General features: G+C 55.5%; 8 protein-coding genes and 1 non-coding gene across 9 annotated transcripts; 4 read left to right on the forward strand and 5 right to left on the reverse strand.

Annotated features, from left to right (window-relative positions):
- Positions 1–1,313: 1,313 nt before the first annotated feature.
- Positions 1,314–2,468, forward strand: SPSK_00143 (uncharacterized protein; the record flags this gene model as incomplete). The annotated part of the gene is made up of 1 exon (XM_016727123.1): positions 1,314–2,468. The coding sequence occupies one exon, from the start codon at positions 1,314–1,316 to the stop codon at positions 2,466–2,468; it is 1,155 nt and encodes a 384-aa protein (XP_016586369.1).
- Positions 2,469–4,519: 2,051 nt separating this feature from the next.
- On the forward strand, positions 4,520–6,952 carry SPSK_00085 (uncharacterized protein; the record flags this gene model as incomplete). The annotated part of the gene is made up of 1 exon (XM_016727065.1): positions 4,520–6,952. One exon carries the CDS (start codon positions 4,520–4,522, stop codon positions 6,950–6,952), a length of 2,433 nt encoding a protein of 810 aa, XP_016586370.1.
- Positions 6,953–7,357: 405 nt separating this feature from the next.
- On the reverse strand, positions 7,358–9,148 carry SPSK_00110 (uncharacterized protein; the record flags this gene model as incomplete). The annotated part of the gene is made up of 1 exon (XM_016727090.1): positions 7,358–9,148. The coding sequence occupies one exon, from the start codon at positions 9,146–9,148 to the stop codon at positions 7,358–7,360; it is 1,791 nt and encodes a 596-aa protein (XP_016586371.1).
- Positions 9,149–9,816: 668 nt separating this feature from the next.
- Positions 9,817–10,755, forward strand: SPSK_00159 (presequence translocase-associated motor subunit Pam17; the record flags this gene model as incomplete). Its single annotated transcript, XM_016727139.1, has 1 exon — positions 9,817–10,755. One exon carries the CDS (start codon positions 9,817–9,819, stop codon positions 10,753–10,755), a length of 939 nt encoding a protein of 312 aa, XP_016586372.1.
- A 210-nt stretch (positions 10,756–10,965) lies between these two features.
- SPSK_00127 (adenylyltransferase and sulfurtransferase) lies at positions 10,966–12,435 on the reverse strand (the record flags this gene model as incomplete). Its single annotated transcript, XM_016727107.1, has 1 exon — positions 10,966–12,435. One exon carries the CDS (start codon positions 12,433–12,435, stop codon positions 10,966–10,968), a length of 1,470 nt encoding a protein of 489 aa, XP_016586373.1.
- A 237-nt stretch (positions 12,436–12,672) lies between these two features.
- Positions 12,673–12,754, reverse strand: SPSK_11273. The gene has a single exon. It is a non-coding gene; the product is annotated as a tRNA-Ser (tRNA).
- A 276-nt stretch (positions 12,755–13,030) lies between these two features.
- On the forward strand, positions 13,031–13,690 carry SPSK_00175 (uncharacterized protein; the record flags this gene model as incomplete). Its single annotated transcript, XM_016727155.1, has 1 exon — positions 13,031–13,690. One exon carries the CDS (start codon positions 13,031–13,033, stop codon positions 13,688–13,690), a length of 660 nt encoding a protein of 219 aa, XP_016586374.1.
- An 841-nt stretch (positions 13,691–14,531) lies between these two features.
- On the reverse strand, positions 14,532–16,700 carry SPSK_00093 (uncharacterized protein; the record flags this gene model as incomplete). The annotated part of the gene is made up of 1 exon (XM_016727073.1): positions 14,532–16,700. One exon carries the CDS (start codon positions 16,698–16,700, stop codon positions 14,532–14,534), a length of 2,169 nt encoding a protein of 722 aa, XP_016586375.1.
- Positions 16,701–19,286: 2,586 nt separating this feature from the next.
- On the reverse strand, positions 19,287–21,567 carry SPSK_00090 (uncharacterized protein; the record flags this gene model as incomplete). The annotated part of the gene is made up of 3 exons (XM_016727070.1): positions 19,287–19,589; positions 19,654–21,099; positions 21,157–21,567. 3 exons carry the CDS (start codon positions 21,565–21,567, stop codon positions 19,287–19,289), a joined length of 2,160 nt encoding a protein of 719 aa, XP_016586376.1.
- Positions 21,568–21,642: the final 75 nt, after the last annotated feature.

The raw sequence follows: 21,642 nt of genomic DNA on the forward strand, positions 1-21,642 counted from the left end.
CAAAGGCACCGTTTCCTACCTTCTGGAACAGGCACAATGGTGATCTGCTGCTTCCTCACGCGGACACCTGCCCCGCTTTTGCTTGCGTCCCCTTGCTTCCTTCCTTGTTTGCCCTGCTGTGCTTTTGCCTTCTCCGCACGCAGATTGGCCGATTGTAAGGTGCAACCCCCCACGTTAGCCGCTCAGCTGGGAACACCGCCCACATACACCACAATGTACGACCTCCTGGAGCTGCTCCCCCATTCACACCACGGCGTGCAAGCTGCCAACGGTCATCATTAGATGCTTTCTTGTTATTTCCATTGCGTTCCAGTCGGCCTGCCCACTTGCTCGTCTCTCTCGCCTGGTGCTGGCACACTCCGCGCGAGCTTCCAGTGTGCTCCCATTGAAGCTCCCCCTGTCCAAAGTTGCATGCGTTATTGTGATCTCCTGCTCCGAGCCAATCAATAACAAGCTATCGTCAAGTGGGCTTAGAAGAAGCAATACCTTTTTGAGAATCTAGAAAGGCGCAAAAAAGGACGAATGCCATGGCGAGTGCGTTACCTCGACGGGAAGTTTCGGCATTGCTGTTTTGCGTTTTTCGCGCCTTCCCTTGTCATCGTCTCATTTTGTTACACCAGGAAGGGACGATGGGAGAGCCAAGCTAATTGGCGGTGCCTTTCTTCCTCTTAGACCGTCGTGTATTTGCCTCCTTCGCTAGTGATTGTAGTAGTCGTGCAGCTAATCTACTCTTACTCCTCCTCTTCACACCCCCTCTGACACGCAGGTCGTTAATGCTTGTCATACGGACGCACTCTCCGCTGCCCAGAACCTTAGCACCGACTGTCGTACTTGCCGGTGATAGCCTTCCGACTGGTGGCACTTAACTTCTCCGGTGCATCGACCTTTTTTCCTCCGCAGATCGGTTCACGGCCACAATTTCCACTTGTGTTGCACTCACTCGTTCCTTGCTGCCATCTTTCCCGTGCTTTCTTGTGACACAACACCCTTTTTACACAATGCGAGAGAGAGTCGCCAAGGATCTTGTCTATGCTTGCTGTGTAATGACTCGTCACGCTCTCTATCGTTGGACGACATTCGGCATCCCCAATACTTTCCCCTCCTTTTCTCCTTTGTACTGTCACAGGCGTCACGGACGAAGCCCGGTAATATCTCGCCCATCTCCTAGGCCGGTCCATCTGTCTTGATACAAATATCCATTGTTGCTCCCACTCTGTTTTCGAGTCCTTCATCATACTTTGATCTTCATCCCACCTCCTTTTTACTTCAAGTTTGTGTTCCCTCTCTGCTCTCGTCTCGTTTATTTTCCCACAATGTCTTCGTTGTCAATCAATGTTGGTCCGGTCGGCCGCTCCTCCGGGGACAGCTCCGAGACACCCCCAAAGACGCCTCGAACCCCGGCCACTGTCACCGGGGCTACTGCATCCGGCACCCAGACACAAACCTCTGCTGCCGCAGATCGCTCTCGACACCTGCCAGATGGGGTGTATGTACCTATGCTCACCTTCTTCGAGCCGGAGACGGAGGATCTGGATCTGGCATCGATGCAGAAACAGGCTGCGAGACTGCAGCAGGCAGGTGTTGCTGGCATCCTGCTGCACGGTTCCAACGGCGAGGCTGCTCATCTGACGCACGAAGAGCGGATCCGCAACATCCAGGCTGTTGTCGATGCCGTCCGGGCCGACCGCTTCGAGGATTCTGCCACGCCATTCCCTATTCTGGCCGGCTGTGGTGCCCAGTCCGTCCGGGAGACGGTCGATCTTTGTGTCGAGGCAGCCAGTGCCGGAGCCACCCATGCTCTGGTCCTGCCGCCTGGGTACTATGCCTCCATCCTCGGCCGGGACCAATTGCGCGAGTTCTTCTTGTCCGTCGCCAGCCAAAGCCCGATCCCGGTTCTTGTGTACAACTTCCCAGCTGCTGCGAGCGGCATCGATCTCGACAGCGACACCATCTGTGCCTTGGCCGGCGCTCACCCCAACATTGTGGGTGTGAAGCTGACCTGCGGCAACACGGGCAAGCTGGCGCGTATCGTGGCGGGCGTGTCTGCTCTGGGCCGGGGTCCGGGCTCGGAGAATCCGTTCTTCGTGGCCGGCGGTTCCGCCGACTTCATCTTGCAGGGGGCCGTCGTCGGGGCCAATGGATCGATCTCGGGGCTGGCCAACTTGTCGCCGCGTGCGTGCACATCGATTCTGGATCTCTTCCATGCAGGCCGGATCGAGGAGGCTCGAGCACTGCAGGCCATTGTGGCCCAGGGCGATTGGTTGGCCATTCGATATGGGTTTGTCGGTGTCAAGCACGGCCTGCAGTCGTTTGGGTCGATCGGTGGCGCCCCGGCGAGCAGTCTTCCTAGCCCGGTGCCGCGGAAGCCCTGCCAGCTGTTGTCAGCAGCAGCACAGGCCGAATTTGACGCCGGCACAGAAGCGCTGCTGAAGGCAGAACAGTCTCTGGTGATGAAGGCCCAGTCATGAATGTCAAGTTTTCACGTCTGGCGAGAATTTAATCTCAAAACATGACTGTCCTGTAGAAGACTTTCTGCGTACCACTGGTTTCTGTCTTTCTTTTCTTTTTACCTCTTCTCTCTGTTGGCTACCAAGGTCTTCCATTGACTGGCCATAATTCGTCTTCCCTTGCAAGTTGTGTTCGCCCTTGGCATGGCATTTGAATCCTGTTTGATCATGTCTGTTCTTGTATGACTTCGTTTGATTGGGCTTGGCCCTTCTGTCGCCTCCTAAATTTCTTTCCTTCCTTGTCATCATGGTACACCAAAATTGGTAGATTTAGATAGAGCACCCGCGAGGGTGACAATGGAGAGAAAATGGGGTGGTAGTGACATACTTTTGAAGATCGTGGGCAGTGTTGCAGTGTTACCACTCTCCTTTCCTGTAATTTTTCATGGCGGTTGATCCGGCGCTGAACGCCTGAACCTTAGGTGCTCTCTTTCCTATTGTGTGCAATGATGAATCGAGCCTTCCTGTTTTTTTTCTTTTCTTTTCTTTTCTTTTCTTCTTTTCTTTCACACATTACTCCATTCAGCGAGTTTTAATGGGATGGTTCTTTCCAAATCGGGGTCATCACGTCGCCCCCCCTTTCTGGGTAGCAAGCACCAAACCGCGTGCATTGGACGTGCTCTCTAGCGTGTTACCTCGTTTCTTCCATTTTCCGACCTTTCCCATCCACAATATTTTGATTTTCCGTTATTCCCTAGAGCTCCGCATATTCATGTTGATATAAATGGCAGTATAAGTACGGCCGTCATTTCGTTGTCAAAGTACGTCTGCGTTGATCCTAACCATCATGTGCTCCATGGAGCCTTCTATTTTGCTTCCCATGTCAACTCTTTCTCTCTATTATTTCTAACCATTATTGTTTTGCTGACTACCAAAAGGACGTATTGACGGGCCACTTCTGTTATCTTTCCATTGGAAGACAACAACGAAAGGCAAGGAAAGGGCGACTGGAGAGACGAGGAAAGAAGGAAGGTAGACACCCGGAAACGAGGGCGGAGCAGCGCGAGAGGCAAAACAAGGTAAAAACCAATTGCAATGTTGTGCCCTCCAAACTAAACTACGCCCTCGAGCGAGAGCCCTTTTTTGGTCATTGAGCGTCTGCATTCATCGTCGTTTGTTGACTGATTCTCCTCGTCACCATCCTCCCCTCCATTCACCCCTGTCACTGCTCTGCTTTTGTTGCTGACCATCTCTTCGATGCATCTGCTCGACGACATAGGAGATTTTGCCCTCCCTCCGCACTTCATTTCCTGGAATTCTTTCAAAATCCACAAGTTTCCACGGAGTGCTCTCGCGCCGATACATTCTCAAGTCCACTTCGGTTGAGCAAACGGTGACAGTCTCCTCCCATTCGAGGTGTTGTGCTACTGCGGCACCGACAACCACCCTTCCTGACCGGAAAAGACAGCTTGTGGTGTCAACGCGGTCACAGCACGACAGAGTAGGTTTCTTTATCGTGCACATCATAATTTTCCTCGAGTAGCTTTCCCTTCTTTCCATCGGACTGCATCGCATCCATAGACATGATATCAAAAACACTGTCAATGTCAAAAGTGCCCATTTTTCACTTTCCTATCCCTCAACACCTAATCGCTTTCTGACTTCTGCATACTTGCCCATGGAGAGACATGACTTGTAAAACCTCCCGGCCGTTTTATTCTGAAAGCTAACTGAGCATCACACCAGCTCCAACAACGAGAAAAAAGAAGAACTACTACAGCCGACACTTCGTCCCTATCACCTGCGGCCGTTCTTCTTCGGCATATTCTTATTTTGTATTCTTCTCTCTTTTTCTTTCTCCTCTATCACTTCTCTTTACGGCCAAGCAGTCTCTGGCTCCATATGATCCTCCGGCCTTCTGTCTGATCCTGTTACCTACTCCCACAAGGTATACATTCTGTCGAAGCCAAGACACGCACCTGTATAACTCACTTCACTTTCACTGTACGCTGACCTTTGCTTTTTTTAGCACGGCAAACACCGGAGCCTTGAGACTCCAACAGCTCGAAAAGATGGCTTCCCCACCTCACGCACCTGCCGAGGATGTCTGGCAGGCAAAACGAGTTCTGCAGTTGGAGACTGAGTTACGTCTGGCACAGGACCAGTTGCGTGCCGTCTCTCTTAGCAACGCAAACAATGTCCTCGTCCTCACGCAGATCTACAACATTGCGTCAATGCCTCAGAAGAGCTCCCAAGCACTTGTGGCCATCAAGAACTTGCTCATCCAAAATACCAAGCACATGATGAGTGCCACTGCTGTGTTACCTGCTTCAGTCCTGCCTGGCAGCGGAGGCAACACAGAAACCCCTCCATCTACTGAAGCTAACAGTCAATTGTCTCCTGCGACCAGCTCAGATGACTTCAGCGCCTCTGATGGCCCTGGGGATCCCAAAGGCCGCCCAGATCTTCTTGGTGTCACCCCCCTCAAGGGCTTGAAGACCAATAACACGACTGACAAAGCAGGGGAGGTCAAGGAGGCAGCCACTTCTGGAAAGGCGATGATGCCCAAGAAGCAAGACACGGCGACGAGTGATCGGCAGAACAAACCGAGCGCCCGGCCACTGGTCAAACAGCAGGCCAAGCCAGAAATCAAACAGCATCCTAAGCAGCAAACTAAGCAGCAGGCTAAGCATCTTGTTCTGACCAATCCCCAAAGCACTAAGCAATCCGGCAAGACCGGTGGCCATTTTGGCAGCAGTGGAGGTGACGGCGGTGATGATGCAGACGAAATCTGGCAAGAGTTTTCTCTTGAAGAGGAACTTGAAGGTATTGCCGATGCCCCGGCTATGAGCCGCGCTGCCATGCGTGCTGTCCTGCGTGAGAAGGAAGAGGCCACCCGGAAGAGAATGCGTGAGTCTGCTGATGAGAAGCGCCGCATCGCCGAGAAAGAAGGTCAACTGCTCAAGAAGACGTTCCTTCGGCCGTCAGTGCCCCTGGCACCCATATCCGAGGTCCCACAGACACAGACGCAAGTGACGCCAAGCAGCAGAGCCAACCAAGGTGTCGGCAACAAGACGGCACACAGCTACCTGCCCACTTCGGCAGCGGGATTTGCTGCAATTGGGCAAGATAAGTCTGCTATCGACGGAGCGCGCAAGGCTCCCGGTGCTGCCCCTTTCCTGCCAGACGTCGCAACAGACATTGACGACGAACTTGACGGTGAGCGACCAGCATTCTCATACCAACAAATGTTTCCTCGAAACCGGAAGTGGTTCTCTAATCATGCAACTGCAGAGGTGAATCTGCCTCCCGGAATGATAAGCGTTAAGCATGCCTCTCCGAAGAACGCGGATCGCTTTGGGATTGTTTTCAATCCATTCAAGCTCGACGCTGAGACTGTGGCCGGGATCACTGGCTCTAGCCAAGGCAATGACAATCGCCGCTCCGTTCTCATTCGGAACATCCCGCACGACTTTTCGATGCACAAGCTCCTAGCACATATCCATGGAGGTGTTGTTATCATGGCGCGACTTGTCCCCGATACTCTGGGTCCTAGACACGGCCAGGTCGCCATGATCACATTCAAGACTGCGCAGCAGGCTGCCGATTGTATGGCAATCACGCCTGTTTTGCTGGCTCGCTCAGAGGAACTTGAAGGGGGGCCTCTCGACCCGGCATCGAGAATGTCCATCAAGTTGCTGCCGACGCACACGTACCCGTCCCGTGAGACAATTGTGGCAGCAGATTCGCCAAATCGGGGCCTGGTTGCCGTTGAGGAGAAAACACGCTGTATTGTTGTGAAGGACTTTCCCAAGCAGTTCGTCAACGATCTATGCACCGAGCTCTTGCTCGATGTCCGGCGCTTTCCATCAAATATGAACGCTCTAGAAGAGATGTGGTTCGCTGACGAAAACCTACACATGCACTTCACTAGCATCCGGGAAGCCGAGAAAGCGCATCGCATCGTGTCCATCTTCCACTTTGAGAAGTATGCCTCACAAGTTCATTTTGTGCCGGACCCTTGCGCAGCGCCTGTCGACAATGGCAGCTTGTGTGGCCTCTTCGACAGCAACGGGATAAAGCTCGCGAGCCACGGGTACATGGGGCTCAAGTCTCTCTTGGAGAGCGTTGGGCTCGCCTCATACTCCCGCAGCCACATCAAGCCCCCCATTGCTGCAAACAGAAACGCGGCGCCTCTTGCGGTTGGCAAAATGTCTTTTGCCACGCTCCTCTCGACGGCTCGAGTGGTGGCTGCCTCCCAGAACAGCGGCACCAAGTCATATTCGTCTCGGGCAAGAAAGCAGACGCAGTCGCAGGCTGAGACACATGGACAGACAGAAGCGCAGACCAATTATGACAACACGCTCATTGATCTGTGTTTTGACACGACTCCGGAAACCACCAGCCAGAACAGTGTTCCTGCGTCGCAGTGGGATGGTTTCTCCCGCGGCAGCTTGAGTGCGCCATGGACAACGGATCTAATGGTGGGTTTGGACCAAATGTGAGGAGCAACTTGGCTCGATAGCTAGTGACGACACGGCAAGGGATTATATCGGGAAAGGGAGCGAGATGGAAAGAAACGGAGAGGTTGAAACATGTGAGACTATGTGGAGGGTAGTAGTGGTGCGCAGGACAGAGAATAGGGTTAACTGGGTAATAAAGAAGACACTGGCGGTGCAGTTGACTGCGTGTTTCATTCGCGCTGCGTTTTTTATTTGTTTGTATTCCGTTCATTGTCCTGGTTTGTGGACAGTCAGTTTGGTTTTTTACTTTAATTTGACGGACACAAGTTGACTGAATTTGCATCCATAGTCAAGGGAAATTGATAGCAGCTTGGCATTCGAATTCTTTCGTATTTACAACCATGCAAGCACTGAGTATGTACATGTGGCCCATGCTACTGCGTCATGTCATGCCATGGAATGACGCGCAGCACGCTGTTCGCCGGCGCCCTTGCTGCCCCGGCGGGCCTGTTTATGGGCGGCGTGCTTGAGGTACTGGCGCACCATGCGCGGCGGCAGGTTCTCGGCGGGTTCCCAGGAGGGGTTCTGGTCCGGTGGCCAGTCGCCCTTCCAGCGGACGAGGAAGAGACGCACAACGCGGCTGCCGGGCGGCGGCTGATGCAGGGGGTCGTCCCAGTCCACGGGCTCGTCCACGACGGCATGGCCGTCCGCGTCGACGGCAGTGAGACAGTCGCCTTCGAGGCGGTCGACTTCGTAGAGGTCGTCTGCCTCGTCGTCGTCTCCGCCGTCTTCGTCTCTGGGCGCAGGGGCAGGGCCGGGTAGAGGCAGTACGGCGATGGCGTCCTTGGCGGGGTGGGTTGCTATAGGAATCGTTGGCGGTGGTATGGGTGTCTCCTCGTTGCGTTTTCGCTTCAGGGAGGGCTGTGCTTGGGCTGTTGGTGGCAGTGGGATGGGCGTGGCTGTGGATGGTCCTTTGACTTGGGGTCGGTTCATGGGTGGGTTGTAGAGTGGCGTGTCCGGCGGCGGAATGTACGTCGATGGCCGAGGGAGTGGTTGTTGGGGTAACGGTTCGTACAGGACGGGCGGCTCCCGCAGGGACGGGAGCATGACCATAGCATGTGGCTGATTGGTGGCCGGACCCTGGAGTTCATCGTCGTCATTGTCGTCGTCGTTCTCGTCCCCGTTTCCTTCGTCGCTGTTGGCGCTTGTATTCGTCGTAGTGGTGGTGGCCGTATCCACGCCCAGACTCGCGCCCCGGCTTTCGCTTTCGTCGGCCTTCTGTTGCTCGACAAACTTTTGAAATGGGCGCTTGAGTGACGGCCCGGCGTGTTGCTTCTCGGCAGACCCAGGCGAGGAGAACAGCTTCGGCGATGGCCCGCCAATAGAGACACCCACGCCCATGGGTGTCGACGCGGGCATCGAGTCGAGCTGGATCTGCAAACTGGCCATCTTGGCTGGCGTCGATGGCAGGCCCTGGGCTGCGGCTTTCCGCGCCGCTGCGGCTGCCACCCTTGCTGCTGTAGCGGCAGCGGTCTGTGGTGGCCGGCCTGGTCTCCTTTTGTGTGAAAGGCCGCCGGTGGCGCCGTCTTCCTCGTGCTTTGTCTTGGTGAGTGCCCCCTGTGTCGCCTGTGTCGTCTGTGTCCCCTTCTTCTTGGCCGCCTTTTCGGCCCGCCGTGCTTCGCGCGCCGCCCGCTGCCGCTCCGTCAGCGCATACTCCCAGTCCTCGACGACCCGCGGCGACACATAGTCGAGGATCTGCGTGCACGGCACCAGCTGCCGCGCATACGGCTCGTCCGGCCAGCCCACGACGTAGTTGAGCACCCGCTTCACGTGCTGCCGCCGTGGGTCTTGGCGGTACCGCTCGTCCTCCCGGGCCTCTTCCTCGTCCGTGTTGTACCCATCGTCATCGTCGACGTCGTCGTCGTCGTCATCCCCTCCCGGACGGATCCGCAAATCGGCAGCCGTACCAACCGCCGGTGGTCCACCCCAGTCGAGCGGTGTGACGACCTTGTCGACAATAAAAGCGCCATAGTCGTCGTTGCGTGGCGGGACGAGGGAGATGGGCGTGGGCGGCGGCCGTGGAGCGTGTGCTTGGACGCGGTAGCGCGGCTTATCATAGAGGAGGACACGCAGTTCAGGACGGCGGTGTCTCTGTGAAGACGAGGCGGGCGTCGAGCAGAAGGAAGTCGGCGTGGTCGATGAGGGCGGCAGCGGCTCGACGCGCCGTGGCCGTGGCATCGTGTTGAGCAGGGATGGGCTGTCAAGGACAGTCAAAGACGGTCAAGGACGCGATGCCATGGATTCAGACATGGCCGTTGTGCTGTGCACGCGGTTGGGCGTCGACTCGCGTTGGCAAGACTGGCGAGTGCGAGGGCCAGCAAAATGCACAGTTGGGTCAACAGACGGCGTTCACTGAAGCTCAGGTGAGACGCGGCAGTCACGACAAAATAAAGTGGAGACATGCCGTAAGGTGCTGGGCTCTTTTACCAGGCGGAGCTACAGCAGCCCTTCATCGACTACGAACCCTACAGAGGTATTGCGGTTCAATAACTGAGGCCTTTCCTCATGGGCTCGTCTCCTGTTATGTTCATGTAGTTTCATTGTCATATTGACAACGGCCGCAGCCAAAGAGCACAGCTCACACTCCATCTACACAAGATCACGTGCCACTCGATGTTGGCCCGTATTACGTCGCTGGCAGGCAAGACCCCGCTTCGCGCTAGCAAGCTTGCACCTTTTTTCGGTCTTCTCCTGCACAAGAGCGCCTTCTCGTTGCAGCGGTCTCTGTAATCTGTATTTCGTATCTCACTCGCTATTACGCCCAACGACCCGCCAAGTGGACGACATCATCGACGGCAACGCCAACAACAGTGACAGTCACTGCGCACGACAACCACATCTCCACCATGCTCACCACGACAGCCCCGACGCTGCTTCGCCCGGGCCTGGCTGCGGCCTCGCGGACGGGCAGCAGCCTGCACAGACCTGCTGTGGCCGCTACAGCATCGGCCAACACGTCGGCCAACACGTCGGCCAACACGTCGGCCAAGACCTCGGCCAAGACCTCGGCGGCGTTCCTTGTGCGGCGGCCGACGAACATTGCACTGCAGAGCCGCACGATCGTGTCCTCGGCTCGCGTTGCCCTGCCGTTGAAGCGCAAGCTCGCCTCTCCTCCGTCTGCCGCTGTCCGGCGAACGGCACCCAACACTCCTTCGTCGTCCTCCTCCTTCTCCTCCTCGTCCTCCGCCTCCTTCTCGTCATCTACAGCAATGCACCGCCCGCCACCACCGACGGGTGCCACGCGCAACCGGGATGCGGCCGCCGATGCTCAGGCTGCTGCTCGCATCGCTGCGGCCACCGCCGACGCCCATGCGTCTCCAAAGGACCTGCCGCCGCTCGACTGGAACACCTTCTTTGCACTGCGCAAGACCCGCCGGCGCATCCAGCTGGCCTTTAGCGTGGCCGGCGGCCTGACGGGCGGCCTGGCCGGCGGCCTGTTCCTGGGCTCCGGCGTGGCCGAGCCCATCCTGAGCACGATCCCGCTAGACCCGTTCCTGACGTTGGGCCTGATGACGTTTGGGTTTGCGACGCTGGGCTGGCTGGCCGGGCCGAGCGTGGGCAACGTCGTGTTTTACGCGTGGAAGCGGCCGTACAAGGCGCAGATGACGCTCAAGGAGACGCAGTTCTTTGCACGCATCAAGCGCAACCGCGTGGACCCGACGGCGTCGTCGGCCGGCAACCCCGTGCCCGATTTCTACGGCGAGAAGATTTCGAGCGTGGCCGGCTACCGGCAGTGGCTCAAGGACCAGCGGGCCTTTAACAAGAAGCGGACAACGTTTGTTTGAGGCCGGGGAAAGGACGTGGACGAAATCAAAAGGGCGGAAGGGAAAAAGGAGGAGGAGGGGACAAGCTGCTTTGCTGTCCATGTTACTACTATTTGCGCGCAAAAATAAATAACAAATCCAACTCTTGCATGAACGTCATGATGCATTGTACGACTGAATATGTGCTCTGGAATATGAAACCTAAATGTACCCGTAACCACAAAAAATACATCACACAAACGGCATCGTCGAGTCGACTTGGCGTTTCCACGCAAGTATGCCGCCGGCCACGTCGCCAACAAACCGTGCGCCGCCTCTATCTAGGCCCAGCGTCTTGAGCTGCCGCGTCACCACCTGCGAGTCGTTGCCCACGCGGCATACCAGATAGATGGGCGCTGTATCGTCGGCCATGCCGTCGGGGAGCCACGACGGAAAACCCTCGCCTGTCGTCCCCGTCTGCGTCTGCGAGAAGGGGACGTTGATCGCCCCGGAGATGGTGCCCATGTTGTAAAACTCCTTTTCGCGCACGTCCAGCAGCCAGTGCCGCTGCTTCGTCGCCGCCTTGTCGCGCCCGTCGCTCGTGGTCGCGCCGTCCGCGTGCACTTGCCGGAAGGCCGACACCGAGACGCGCTCCTCGGGCTGCAGAATGTGCTGCGTCACGGCCGTGCTGCCGCCGCAGAACTGCACGTAGTCGGGCCACGCATCGCCCAGCGACGCCATCGTCTTCAACGGTGCGTCGTCCGAGCAGGCAAAACAGTCTGCGCGCCGGCCCTTGAGCCGTACCGTCCGAAACGACGGCGGCACCAGTCCACCGCCGGCACCGCCCGCCGAGAAGAGCGTGAGCGTCGGAGCCGGCGGCACCGTCTTAGTCGTGACCGTGACGGTTGCCGACCCAGACACGAGCACGCGGATCGCCTGCAGCGCCTGCAGCACGCCCATGACGCCCACCACAGGGCCCAGCACGCCGCCCTCGGCACACGATGTCTGGCTGGCCGTCGGCGGCGGCCGTGGAAACACACACCGGTAGCAGGGCCCCGCGCCCACGGGGTGGTTGAGGACGGCCAGCTGTCCGTCTGTGCGGAGAGCCGCGGCCGACACGAGCGGAATGCCAGCGCGCACGCAGGCGTCCGAGATGAGGTACCGAATGGCCGGATGGTCGGTGCAGTCCAGCACCAGGTCGAGTTTTGTGTCCTCGCTTTTCTCGCTTTCCCAGCCGCCTACAAGCCTACCCACATTGTCCACCGTCAAGTGCTCGCGGTGCACCGTGTACCGCACACTTCCGTTCCGCGCGCGCATCGCCGCCGCCAGACTGTCCACCTTGTACGCCCCGACGGTCGCCGACGTGTGCCCAATCTGCCGGTGCAGGTTCGACGCCTCAACCGTGTCGCCGTCCACCAGCACCAGATGGCCCACACCAGCGCCGGCCAGGTACAGAGCCGCAGGACAGCCCAGGCCGCCCGCGCCGACAATCAGCACAGACGCCTTCTTGAGCCGCAGCTGGCCCTCGACGCCGACGCCGGGCAAGATCAATTGGCGCGCATAACGTTCGTATTCATCGGACTGGAGTGGCCAGGGCCAGCTTGATGGTGCATGCTGGTGCTGCTGGAGACGCTCCTCCTGTTCAACCTTCACGAGTTGTTCGCGAAGCGACTGCAACTCGGCTTCGGCCGATGCAATGCGACGTCGTAAATCGGCTGACATGTGTCGGGGAAGGGGAGTCCGTGAAAATAATGAAAAAGCGTATCGAAATAAAAATGTAAAATTGTACATAAAACAATTTATCAAAATCCTAGGAAACAGCCGAATGGTACATCTTCATGTGTTGATTCTCTTGTAAAGAGAGGGGTTTGTATTAAATGCAGAGCTTCTCGGAGCTTGCCGCTCAAGCGTGGCGAGGTCCTCCAAAAAAAAAAAGTTGATAAAAAACCTAAAAATGAACGATGGGAGTGAGATTTGAACTCACGCGACCGAAGCCATATGATTTCTAATCATACCCATTAGACCACTCTGGCATCCCACCTTATTGTTCGGTTGTGGAAGAAAACCGTTCCGGATTAGCTTATATAGGCAGCTCAGCCACAATCAATTCCTCTCTCCCTCTATCTTATCGCTATCGCACTCCCCCCAAAAAGTTGTGTGATAACCAAAAAATGATCTGAGCTGCGACCTGCGACTTTACTTGACAACACACCGGTCTTGGATCGTAACCACCCATCATGGTATGTTCTACGGCAGAGTTTTAATTGTCCCCATATTGCCACAGAGCACTGATCATCAGGCCCCCGTCGCACCCAAAATGAGCCACCGGGCCAAGGCCCTCGCCCGCATCGCCGACCCGACTCTCCCCCGCAAAGTCCATCGCGACGACAATACCGTCAGCGACGCCTTCTTGCACTCCAAGCGCGACAAGCAGCTCATCCGCAAGGCCACCTTCCGCGCGCGCGTCCTCGACAAGGCCGGCCCGACGACGAAACCACTCAAGCGCCGGCGCCCGTCCAAGAAGCTTGTGGCCACGCTGGAGTCGCTGGCAGACTCGCTCCCGGAGATTGATACCCCCAGCAAGACAGACGCAGCTGCCGAGAACGCCGAGAACGCCGAGTACGCCGAGTGGGACGGAATCAAGAGGCGCCGGCGGCAGCAGAGCCTCAAGACACGGCCCGGGTCGCTGAAGCGCAAGGAAAAGGTCGTGCAGGCCGAGATTGCGCGCTTCGGGCAGAACCTGGCGCAACTGACGGCCGTCAAGGAGGATGTGGTGCAGTCGACAGACGGCGCTATGATGGATGTCGAGGACAAGGACAAGGGCAACGACAAGGACGAGGATGCCGAAGCCGAACGTGGCCCAACCGCCGACGCGCCAGCGACTGCAAGACAATCGACGGCCAACCGCTTTGCCCTGCTGCGCAATTACATCACCATGACCATGGAGCAGAACCCGGCGTTTGCCAAGCAGGGATAGAGGAGGGATGGATGCGTTGGGTGGGCGACTTGTTTTACTTTTAGGTTCATTTAGAAGGCGTAAGGCGTTGGATGGTTAAAAGAGTTTGGGACAGAATTACCACTTTTAACGTGGTGTATGATACAATACAAAAGCATTGATTTACAAATGCCATAACTCAAATATTTGTACAATTTTGTGGCTTGGCGTTACGATTTTTGTTGCGTTAAAACTGTTTATACTGTAGTAAATATTTCATTAAATTTTAAAAAACAAAATACAATTCGTCTAATCATTATTTCATTTGTCTAAAATAAGAGATACGTAGAAATTCCGCCAATATCAGATCGAATATCATTTTAAATGTCAAAATCAGATAGTCACAAAGAAAAACACTATAGGCCTGTTGGCATGTTGTACGGTCACTCAAATCACAGAGATGATAAACCATTTATACTTTTGTTGCCTGTCAGAAGTTGTAAAGCATGACATCAAAGAACTAAAAAACGCCTATCCACCAACACCTCGCAAAGAATCCAAAATACCACGAGAAGACGTCCAACGAAAGGAGGAACAAAACTGAAAACACCAAAAAGAATGAATACAAAGCAAAAGAAAACAGAAAAGAAAGAACAACGTCGGATATAAAAGAAAAGGAACATTGGCTGCCGTGTATCTTTGTCTCGTCTTGATCGTCAGTGAGCCATTACGCCAATACGCCAGTATGCCAGTCACGCTCTGGATGCAGGGGAAGTCGGAAGGTCGGGAAGTAGGAGATGATGCGTGGATGCGTGGATGCGTGTATGCGTGGATGCGTCGAGAGAGAGAGATGGGGAGACGGATGTGCAGTCCTGTCTCCCGTCTACTCAATCCGCGGTACCTCCTTGTTCTTCTTCAGTGGCGACGCACTCCGGCGCCGCACGGCCTCGTGCCGCAGGTTCTCAATGATGCGGAGCATTTCTTGCCGACCGCCCTGGGCATCAATCATCTTGCCGCCGAGGCTCATGGAGACCTTTTCGCGGGCGTGGGCGTTGAGGAGGCGCTTGACGAGCAGAAACCGCATGAGGACGCAGACAAAGACGCCGCAGTCGTTGCCATTGGCCTGCTGCGGGGTGTCGTCAATGTCGCGGAAGCGCAGGGGGCGGCCGAGCAGGACGGCCATGCGGGCCGTGACGTTGCGGGCAACGCGCAGGTTGCTGGAGCTCAAGGAGTCGTAGTGGAAGGCAACGCCGTCGACAATGGAAATCAGCAGGAGGCTCCAGTGCGAGCCCGCATCGGAGCGCCGCGAGCCCATGTGGTCGCCGAGGGCAGCGTCGGAGATGGGAAAGAAGATGTGGGTGATGTCCTTGAACTTGGGCAGGGCTTCACGCGCAGCTTCAATCTTGGTCGTCATCAGGATCAGACCAAAGGCCGGACGCAGGAGCGAGATGCGGGCCTGCGGGTACCGTGGCAGGACCTCATTCTCCAAGTACTCCTCCCAGAAGCTGATGTTGTTGTCGGTCAGCCAGTCGTTGCGCAGGACGTGCACGTCGTCGTGGGTCAGGGTGATGCCATGGTACGACAAGTACGGCTTGGCCATCTGTTCCTCGAGCGTTAGTGGGCGTCCATCGGGCATGGTCTGGTCTGTGTACGCGGCGCTGTTGCTCAACACGAAATCCGAATACTGCGCCTGGGCACCGCGCGTGGCACGTGTCCCAAACGACTCCAAGAGCCTTTCCTCCTCGCTGCTCAGCCGTCTCGTCCACTGGCACGAGACGGGGCCCCGCGGCAAGCCTGTCACCGGTTTGGACTTGGGCGCACTGCCGTCGTAGTAGTCCAATGCAGAAATCCAGGTGCGCCTATGACTATGACGAGGCGTGCCTTTGTAACCGCCGCGGTCGGCATCCCACTCGCGCCGATGCACAAGCAGGTGGTCGCCGTCACTAACGGCGCCATCCAGAGCATGGGGATGCAGGCGCAAGGCCCTGGGAGGGGGGAGAATAGGTGACGTGACGGGAAGGGAGGGTTGCTTGACAGGTGTCATGCACATGGGCTCGTCCTGGCTGGTAACGAGGAGCGGGAACCCCTTGGCGTCCATCACATGGCTGACGGACACCTCGATTTCCTCCAGAGATTCCAACCGCTTGACGAGCGCGCGGGTGTAGGTGAGGTTGTAGCGCACAGGAGGGTCAAGAGCGATGTTCTGTGTGAGGACGGTCGCCGAGGGAGGAGTGGAGGCCGACGTGCCGATGCTGGCGGCATGAGCAGCCTCGGCAGCCTTGTTGCTCTGATGGACGAGCGCCAACAGGTCATCAAGCGACATTGTGTCCAAAAAGGAGTCATCAAAGACCCCGTCATAGACCTCGGACGTGTAAATCGTGTTCTTGCTTGCGTCCCGAGTGATGCCAGCGTCGCCCTCGGCCTCGTCGTCATCAATGACAATGACGTCGTGGCCGTGGTCGCGATCCGATTTGCGATTGGCATGCTCATCTATGACGGTCTCTTTGACCTCAGCCATGACATCGACCTCATCTTCGGCGGGCAACACGTTCTCGTCTCCATCTGAATAGCAGAACTCGTCCCGACTCCGCTTGCGACAAGACTGTGGGGGGGTGCTGACGGCCGACGGAGGCGACTCGTAGAAGCGCTCGATCGAGTCGAAGAGGATGGCAGAGGCAGACGACGAAGACGACTGGGTGGACGGTCTGCGAGGGGACGGAGCGTCTGAGGCAGGTGCAGTCCAGTCAAAGTAGGTATCAAAGTTGACGCCAGGCGCCGTGGACGCAAGGTCGTCCCTTCCAATTTCGGACACGCCCGTCTCATCGTCTGCTTCCTTTGCACCTGCGTCGTCATGGTCGCCGTGGTCGGTCTTTCCGTTCTTGCAGTTGCTGCCGTTCTTGCCGTTCTCGTTGTCCGAGTCCGAGCCAGAATCCGACCCGGTCAGATCAATTATCACGTGAACCGAATCGTCCTCGTGGAGGTCCTCCTCGGCGGCAACGTGGGCGGCCTTCAAGGCGTCATCCTGCCTTTGGCCGTGCATGGCAGGCTCCATCGTGTCGAGATTGTCGCCGTTCGACAACGTAGAGCGCGTACAGGTGAAAGTGCAGGGAAGTGATACGTGCGAAACCGCAAAAGAAAATCCCCCGAAAAAGCAGAGGCAAAAGACAACAGACAAAAGAAACCCCAACCAGTCTAATTTTGAAATCGACGATCTGATCGGTCACTGTCAACTTACAGAGTCTCCTAAATGGCGTGCAAAGCGTTGCCGAAAGGGCATTGTCTTGCCGGAACGCAGGCCACAGACAGAAAAACGGAAGACAGAAAGGAGAGGAGAGAGTCAAGACGCGGCAGAGAGTCTGTCCGCTGTCTGCTCGTCGTCTGAATGGAGGGGATCTTTGGTTGGCCGGATTGTCGCTGGTGTCGTTGATGTCAAATTGTCGCTTGTTAGACTATCGTGAGATAATCGCTTTGACACGTCCAGAGCCGTCTTGTCGTTTCGGGCGGTTCGCTTTTCGTTGAAGTCGTAAAGTTGCTCTCGTCTGTCTTTTTTTCTTTTTTTTGTGGTTCGATTCGCTTGATCACTGCGTTTTGTTCGCTTTCGGGCCGGGTCGTGTGCGTCGTCGTTGTTTTTTCGTTGGTCTCTTTTAATTTCTGGAGAACAAAAAAAGGGAACAGACCAAGGAACGAAGATGACGACAGAGGGCGGAGAGACCGAAAAGGAAGAAAAGGCGGCGAAAAGAGACGAAGCGTAGAGAGGATCCTACTAGCGGGAAAGGGCGTAGGCTGAAAAGCAGGAAGCGAAAAGGCGCAGAAAGAGGGCGGGTGTTGCTGGAGAGAAGAGGGGCTGGCGGACCAGGCAGAAGAGAGGGCAGGCCACTGATTCGTTTCCTAGTCTGACGCTGTGGGATGTTCTGGGCACCAAAACGACGCCGCAGGTGAGTGGTAGTGGCGGTTTGGGGCGTCTTAGCGCAGCAGGTGACCGTTTCAACAAGTAACTTGTAACGCGTCGCCAGTGCCTGTGGCTTGCCGAAGCGATGGACCGTTTGTGGCTTGTGATGTCGTTAATGTTGTCGATATCGATGTGTGGTCGGTTTTTTTGTTTATTTTGTCGATACAAAGGCTGATTGTCACAACGAATTGACGACGATGGAGCTTTGCTCTCTACCAAGAAAAGCAGAAAGGCAAAAAGTGCGGAGATGCGTATTGGTGAAGGTGTTGGAATGCCGCGTGGAAAGCGACTGAGAGAACCTTAATGGATGCGAGAAAGCAGCAGACAGTAGAGATGCGAAGTCGAGGCAATGCGTAAGCTTTGGCAGAGCAACGTTCGGTTGGGTTGGCGATGAGAGAGATTTCTTCTGCAAGAAAGAGAGAAGGTGCTCGTCTTTATATAGGCCTTCAATTTCGGTGCGTATCTTTTAATAACGACGCCGCTTGGCTAGGACGAGTGTGAATTTTAAATGTCGTCACGATGAGGCCAATTCGATTTCGACATAATACATCATAAAATAGCATATGAAAACAGAGGAAAGAAAAGGCCCGCATAGAACCAGCAGCAGAAACAAACAGAAAGTTCAAAACACTTTTACTATCCCTCTACATAGGTATATCTGGCATACCTAAAAGAAACGACGAGAATATCTTGTCTTCGATGCCAGTACAACCTGCGTGTTGCGGATGAATATAAAGTTCACGAGATTGTAGGCAGCCAATTAGATGGACGGAACGTACCGATTGACGATAAGAAAGATGACAGCATAGGACCTGGGCAAGGTCTGGCGTTGGGTTCTGTGGAGTGAGGCTGTATTTCGACCTGGTAGCACATATCCTACGTAATGGAGCAGTAGCGTGGGCGCTCAGCAGTGAGTGGAGCCAGGCCATCCCCATTCGGATCGTCGCCGCCTAGCACTGTTGGCCTCCGGAGCTGTGCCCAAAATGCCGTCACATCCACTGTGGCACAATTGTGTCATCGCCATATTCATACAGGGAACGAAAGGTCTACGACGATGATAAAGTCTAGAACTTTGCTCACTTCTCTATTAAATCTATCAGTTAGAGAATACCCCATCAGGCTCATCTATTGTTCCGTAAAGTCCCCCCTTCGCCAGTTTTCATCTTTTTCAGCCTCCTCTTCTTTGCTCTTCTTTATCTTGACATCTCTCACTTCCTTCTTGTCACCGCTGCGCAGTGCGCCACCCATCATCAACTCCATCGTCTCAGCCTGTAACTTTCCAGTTGGTACCGCACAGTTTGCCTAAATCACCCCGCCTGCATGTGTGGATAAAATGTGACGAATAGTAAACGAATAAGAGACGATAAGCACAACGATGACGCTGGTCCAGATCGGGCAACGAAAACATTGCAGAAAACAAGGCACGCGACAAATACAACATCGAAACAGACGGCAAATGGAATAGGCAAAGACAGAAATGTGTGAAGCAGCGAAGCAAAACCTCAATCAAGGCTAAGAGAGGAACTGAACGAACAAAGTAGTGGCCGAAAAAACTGCACTTAGACGCCAAGCTGTACAAGTAGCAGAAATGATGCTGACATGAAGCTAAACACACTGTTGGTAATTGGGAGTGCTGAATGACAAAAGCAAGGAACGATGAAGACGTCAAACACCCACACACACATCATATTACACCATCTCGTTATGCAGCAAGCGCAGCCGGGAGCCGGCATTGTCGGCCAGCACGTTCTGGATCACGGGGGCCAGATTCATTCGCTCGAGCCGAGCCGCTAGTATGCGCACGTCGCGCTGTGCGGCTTCAAAAATAGCAAGCGACCTCTGCCGGCTCTGTTCAAAGGTATGGATGAGGGCACAGCGCTCACGTCCGTGGAGGGCACTCATGCGGGCGAGGACGGCTGCTCCGCGCTGCTGATACTCTTCGGCCACGTCTTCGATGGCCGCTTCTTTGGACTTGAGGAAGCGAAGGATGGTCTGTCTTGTTAGCAGAGTCTGTATGTTTTAAAAGCATTAAGAATAAAGGACACTCGGCACTCACCTTGCATACATAGCCCATGATTTGGCCTGTCTCTTTATAGGGGTCGATTTCCTCCAGCCATACGTCCTTGGCAGTTTGCGCCCGGCCAGGGCTGTCGTTCGCCCTGGTAGCGAGAAGCTTCATCATCTCACGCGCGATGCCATCCGAATCGACAGGCTTGGACTTTGCCTGACAAGGACCATCAGGTTGAACTCTCGGCGGCACCTGAGGCATAGGTGCAACATAGTGCGACTTGTTCTGTGCAACGTGGTGCTGCTTATCGTAGCGCGGTGCTGGCTGCATTGCAGGCTGAGCTGGTTGCACAGCCGGAGCGGCGCTTTGAAGCAATTTGGTCGTAAAGTGCGTCCGGCTTGGCTCATTCTCGTCCATCTCTTCGACAAAAGGATCTTTAGGTACAGCCATTTGCTGGAGCACGTTGCGCACCCGGGATTCGGTGCGGACCGGCTCCGCTCTCTGTTTCTTTGGTGCTGCGTGATGATCTGGTGCGGCGGAAGGTGATCTCTGGCGCTTTTGGTGAGAATTTTGCATTTCCAGAGACTGCACACTGCGAGAAATCTGCCTGCCACAAATGAGAGATTCCTTGCCATCATTCATTATCTCATTCTTGACCTTGACAGACTTGCGAGTGCTGGCATTCTTGTGGTTGGCATCAGCGGAGACTTCGTCGTGCTTTGGCCGTCCCGAGGATGCTGCCACGGACCTGTCTGTCACCGGCTTGGATGGTACTTTCGCAACTGAATCAGGGGGATCCATCTGTGCAACAGGGGTTGTGATGGATGTCATGCCGGTATCAGGGACAAAGGCGACATCCGACTCGTAGCCATCTTCCTCGTAGCTGCTCGCCGAGTCTGAGCTAATCATAATAGGCGCACGCTCACTACGCGGCCGAAGCTTCTTAGTGATGTTCTCATTCTCCGTATTCTTGTTCTCTGCGGAGACAGTGCCATCTTGAATGTGGTACTTGTCTTCTGCGTGCTCCACCTTCTTTTCTTTGAAGGGAGGAGGACGGGCAACTGTCTTCTTCTTGATCTCTTTGGGCTTTGCTGCCTTCTTTGCAGGTGCCGGTCTCCTGGTAGCTTTGGGCTTCTGCACCGACTTGGTGGCTGGGACAACAGGGTTTGTATCTTTTGTAGTAGGATTGGGCAGCGGCATCTGGGTTGTGGCCACTTTGGTGTCTGATTGCAGCGGCGTGGAAAGAGGATCGAGGAACGACCGCTTTGCAACTCGCTTCTGATTCTTGACAGACTTCTTGGCCGAAGGGATCAGTCCTCCGACAGGGCTGGATGGCTTGGTGGGTACGGCCACCGGTGACGTGCTTTTGTTGCTTGTTCTTTTCTCAATGCCAACAGGATCCTGAGGTCTGTGGTTTGACTTGGGCGAGATTGGCAATTCGTAGGGGTCGCCACTGTCGGTCTCCAGTTCCGGAAACATGGCGTTCTGGACGGGCTGGGTTAGAAATATCGTCCTTGACTCACATTTGTCGCGATTGCATCTAGAACTCACTGGTTTGTGTGGTTTGGCAGGACCGTGAGGCCTACCTCTCTGAGACTCGTTTTGCGATGCACCCTTCATGGACTTGCTCATCTTGCCGCCCTTTTTGGGCGGGACTTCGACGGGCGAGGAGAGGTAGAGGTCGGGCATTGGAGGCGCTCCCTCGTCTGTAGATTGCTTGACCTTGCTCTTCGAGGTCTTCACGGGTTTTGTGGCAGGCGAGACTTTCTTGTTTGAAGACGATTTCGCTCTGTCATTGCCACTGCCGGCCTCGGGCGGGTTCAGCAACCTGTCCCCAGGTGTCTCAATCACCTCACCGGCCGTGCCCATGTCAATTCCGTAGATGTCGGTTAGGTCAGGCAGAAGTGCATCTTGCCACAAGCCATCCGCCATAAACTGGAGGTCTTCATCAGTGATCGACATCTTGGCACCCGTTTCCCGTGTAAGTGATTAGTGTCAGTGGATCCTTGGTGCGTCTTGAAGGTTGCCGCTTTCGAC

This window comes from Sporothrix schenckii (assembly GCF_000961545.1).
Source record: "Sporothrix schenckii 1099-18 chromosome Unknown Cont46, whole genome shotgun sequence".
NCBI lineage: Eukaryota > Fungi > Ascomycota > Sordariomycetes > Ophiostomatales > Ophiostomataceae > Sporothrix > Sporothrix schenckii.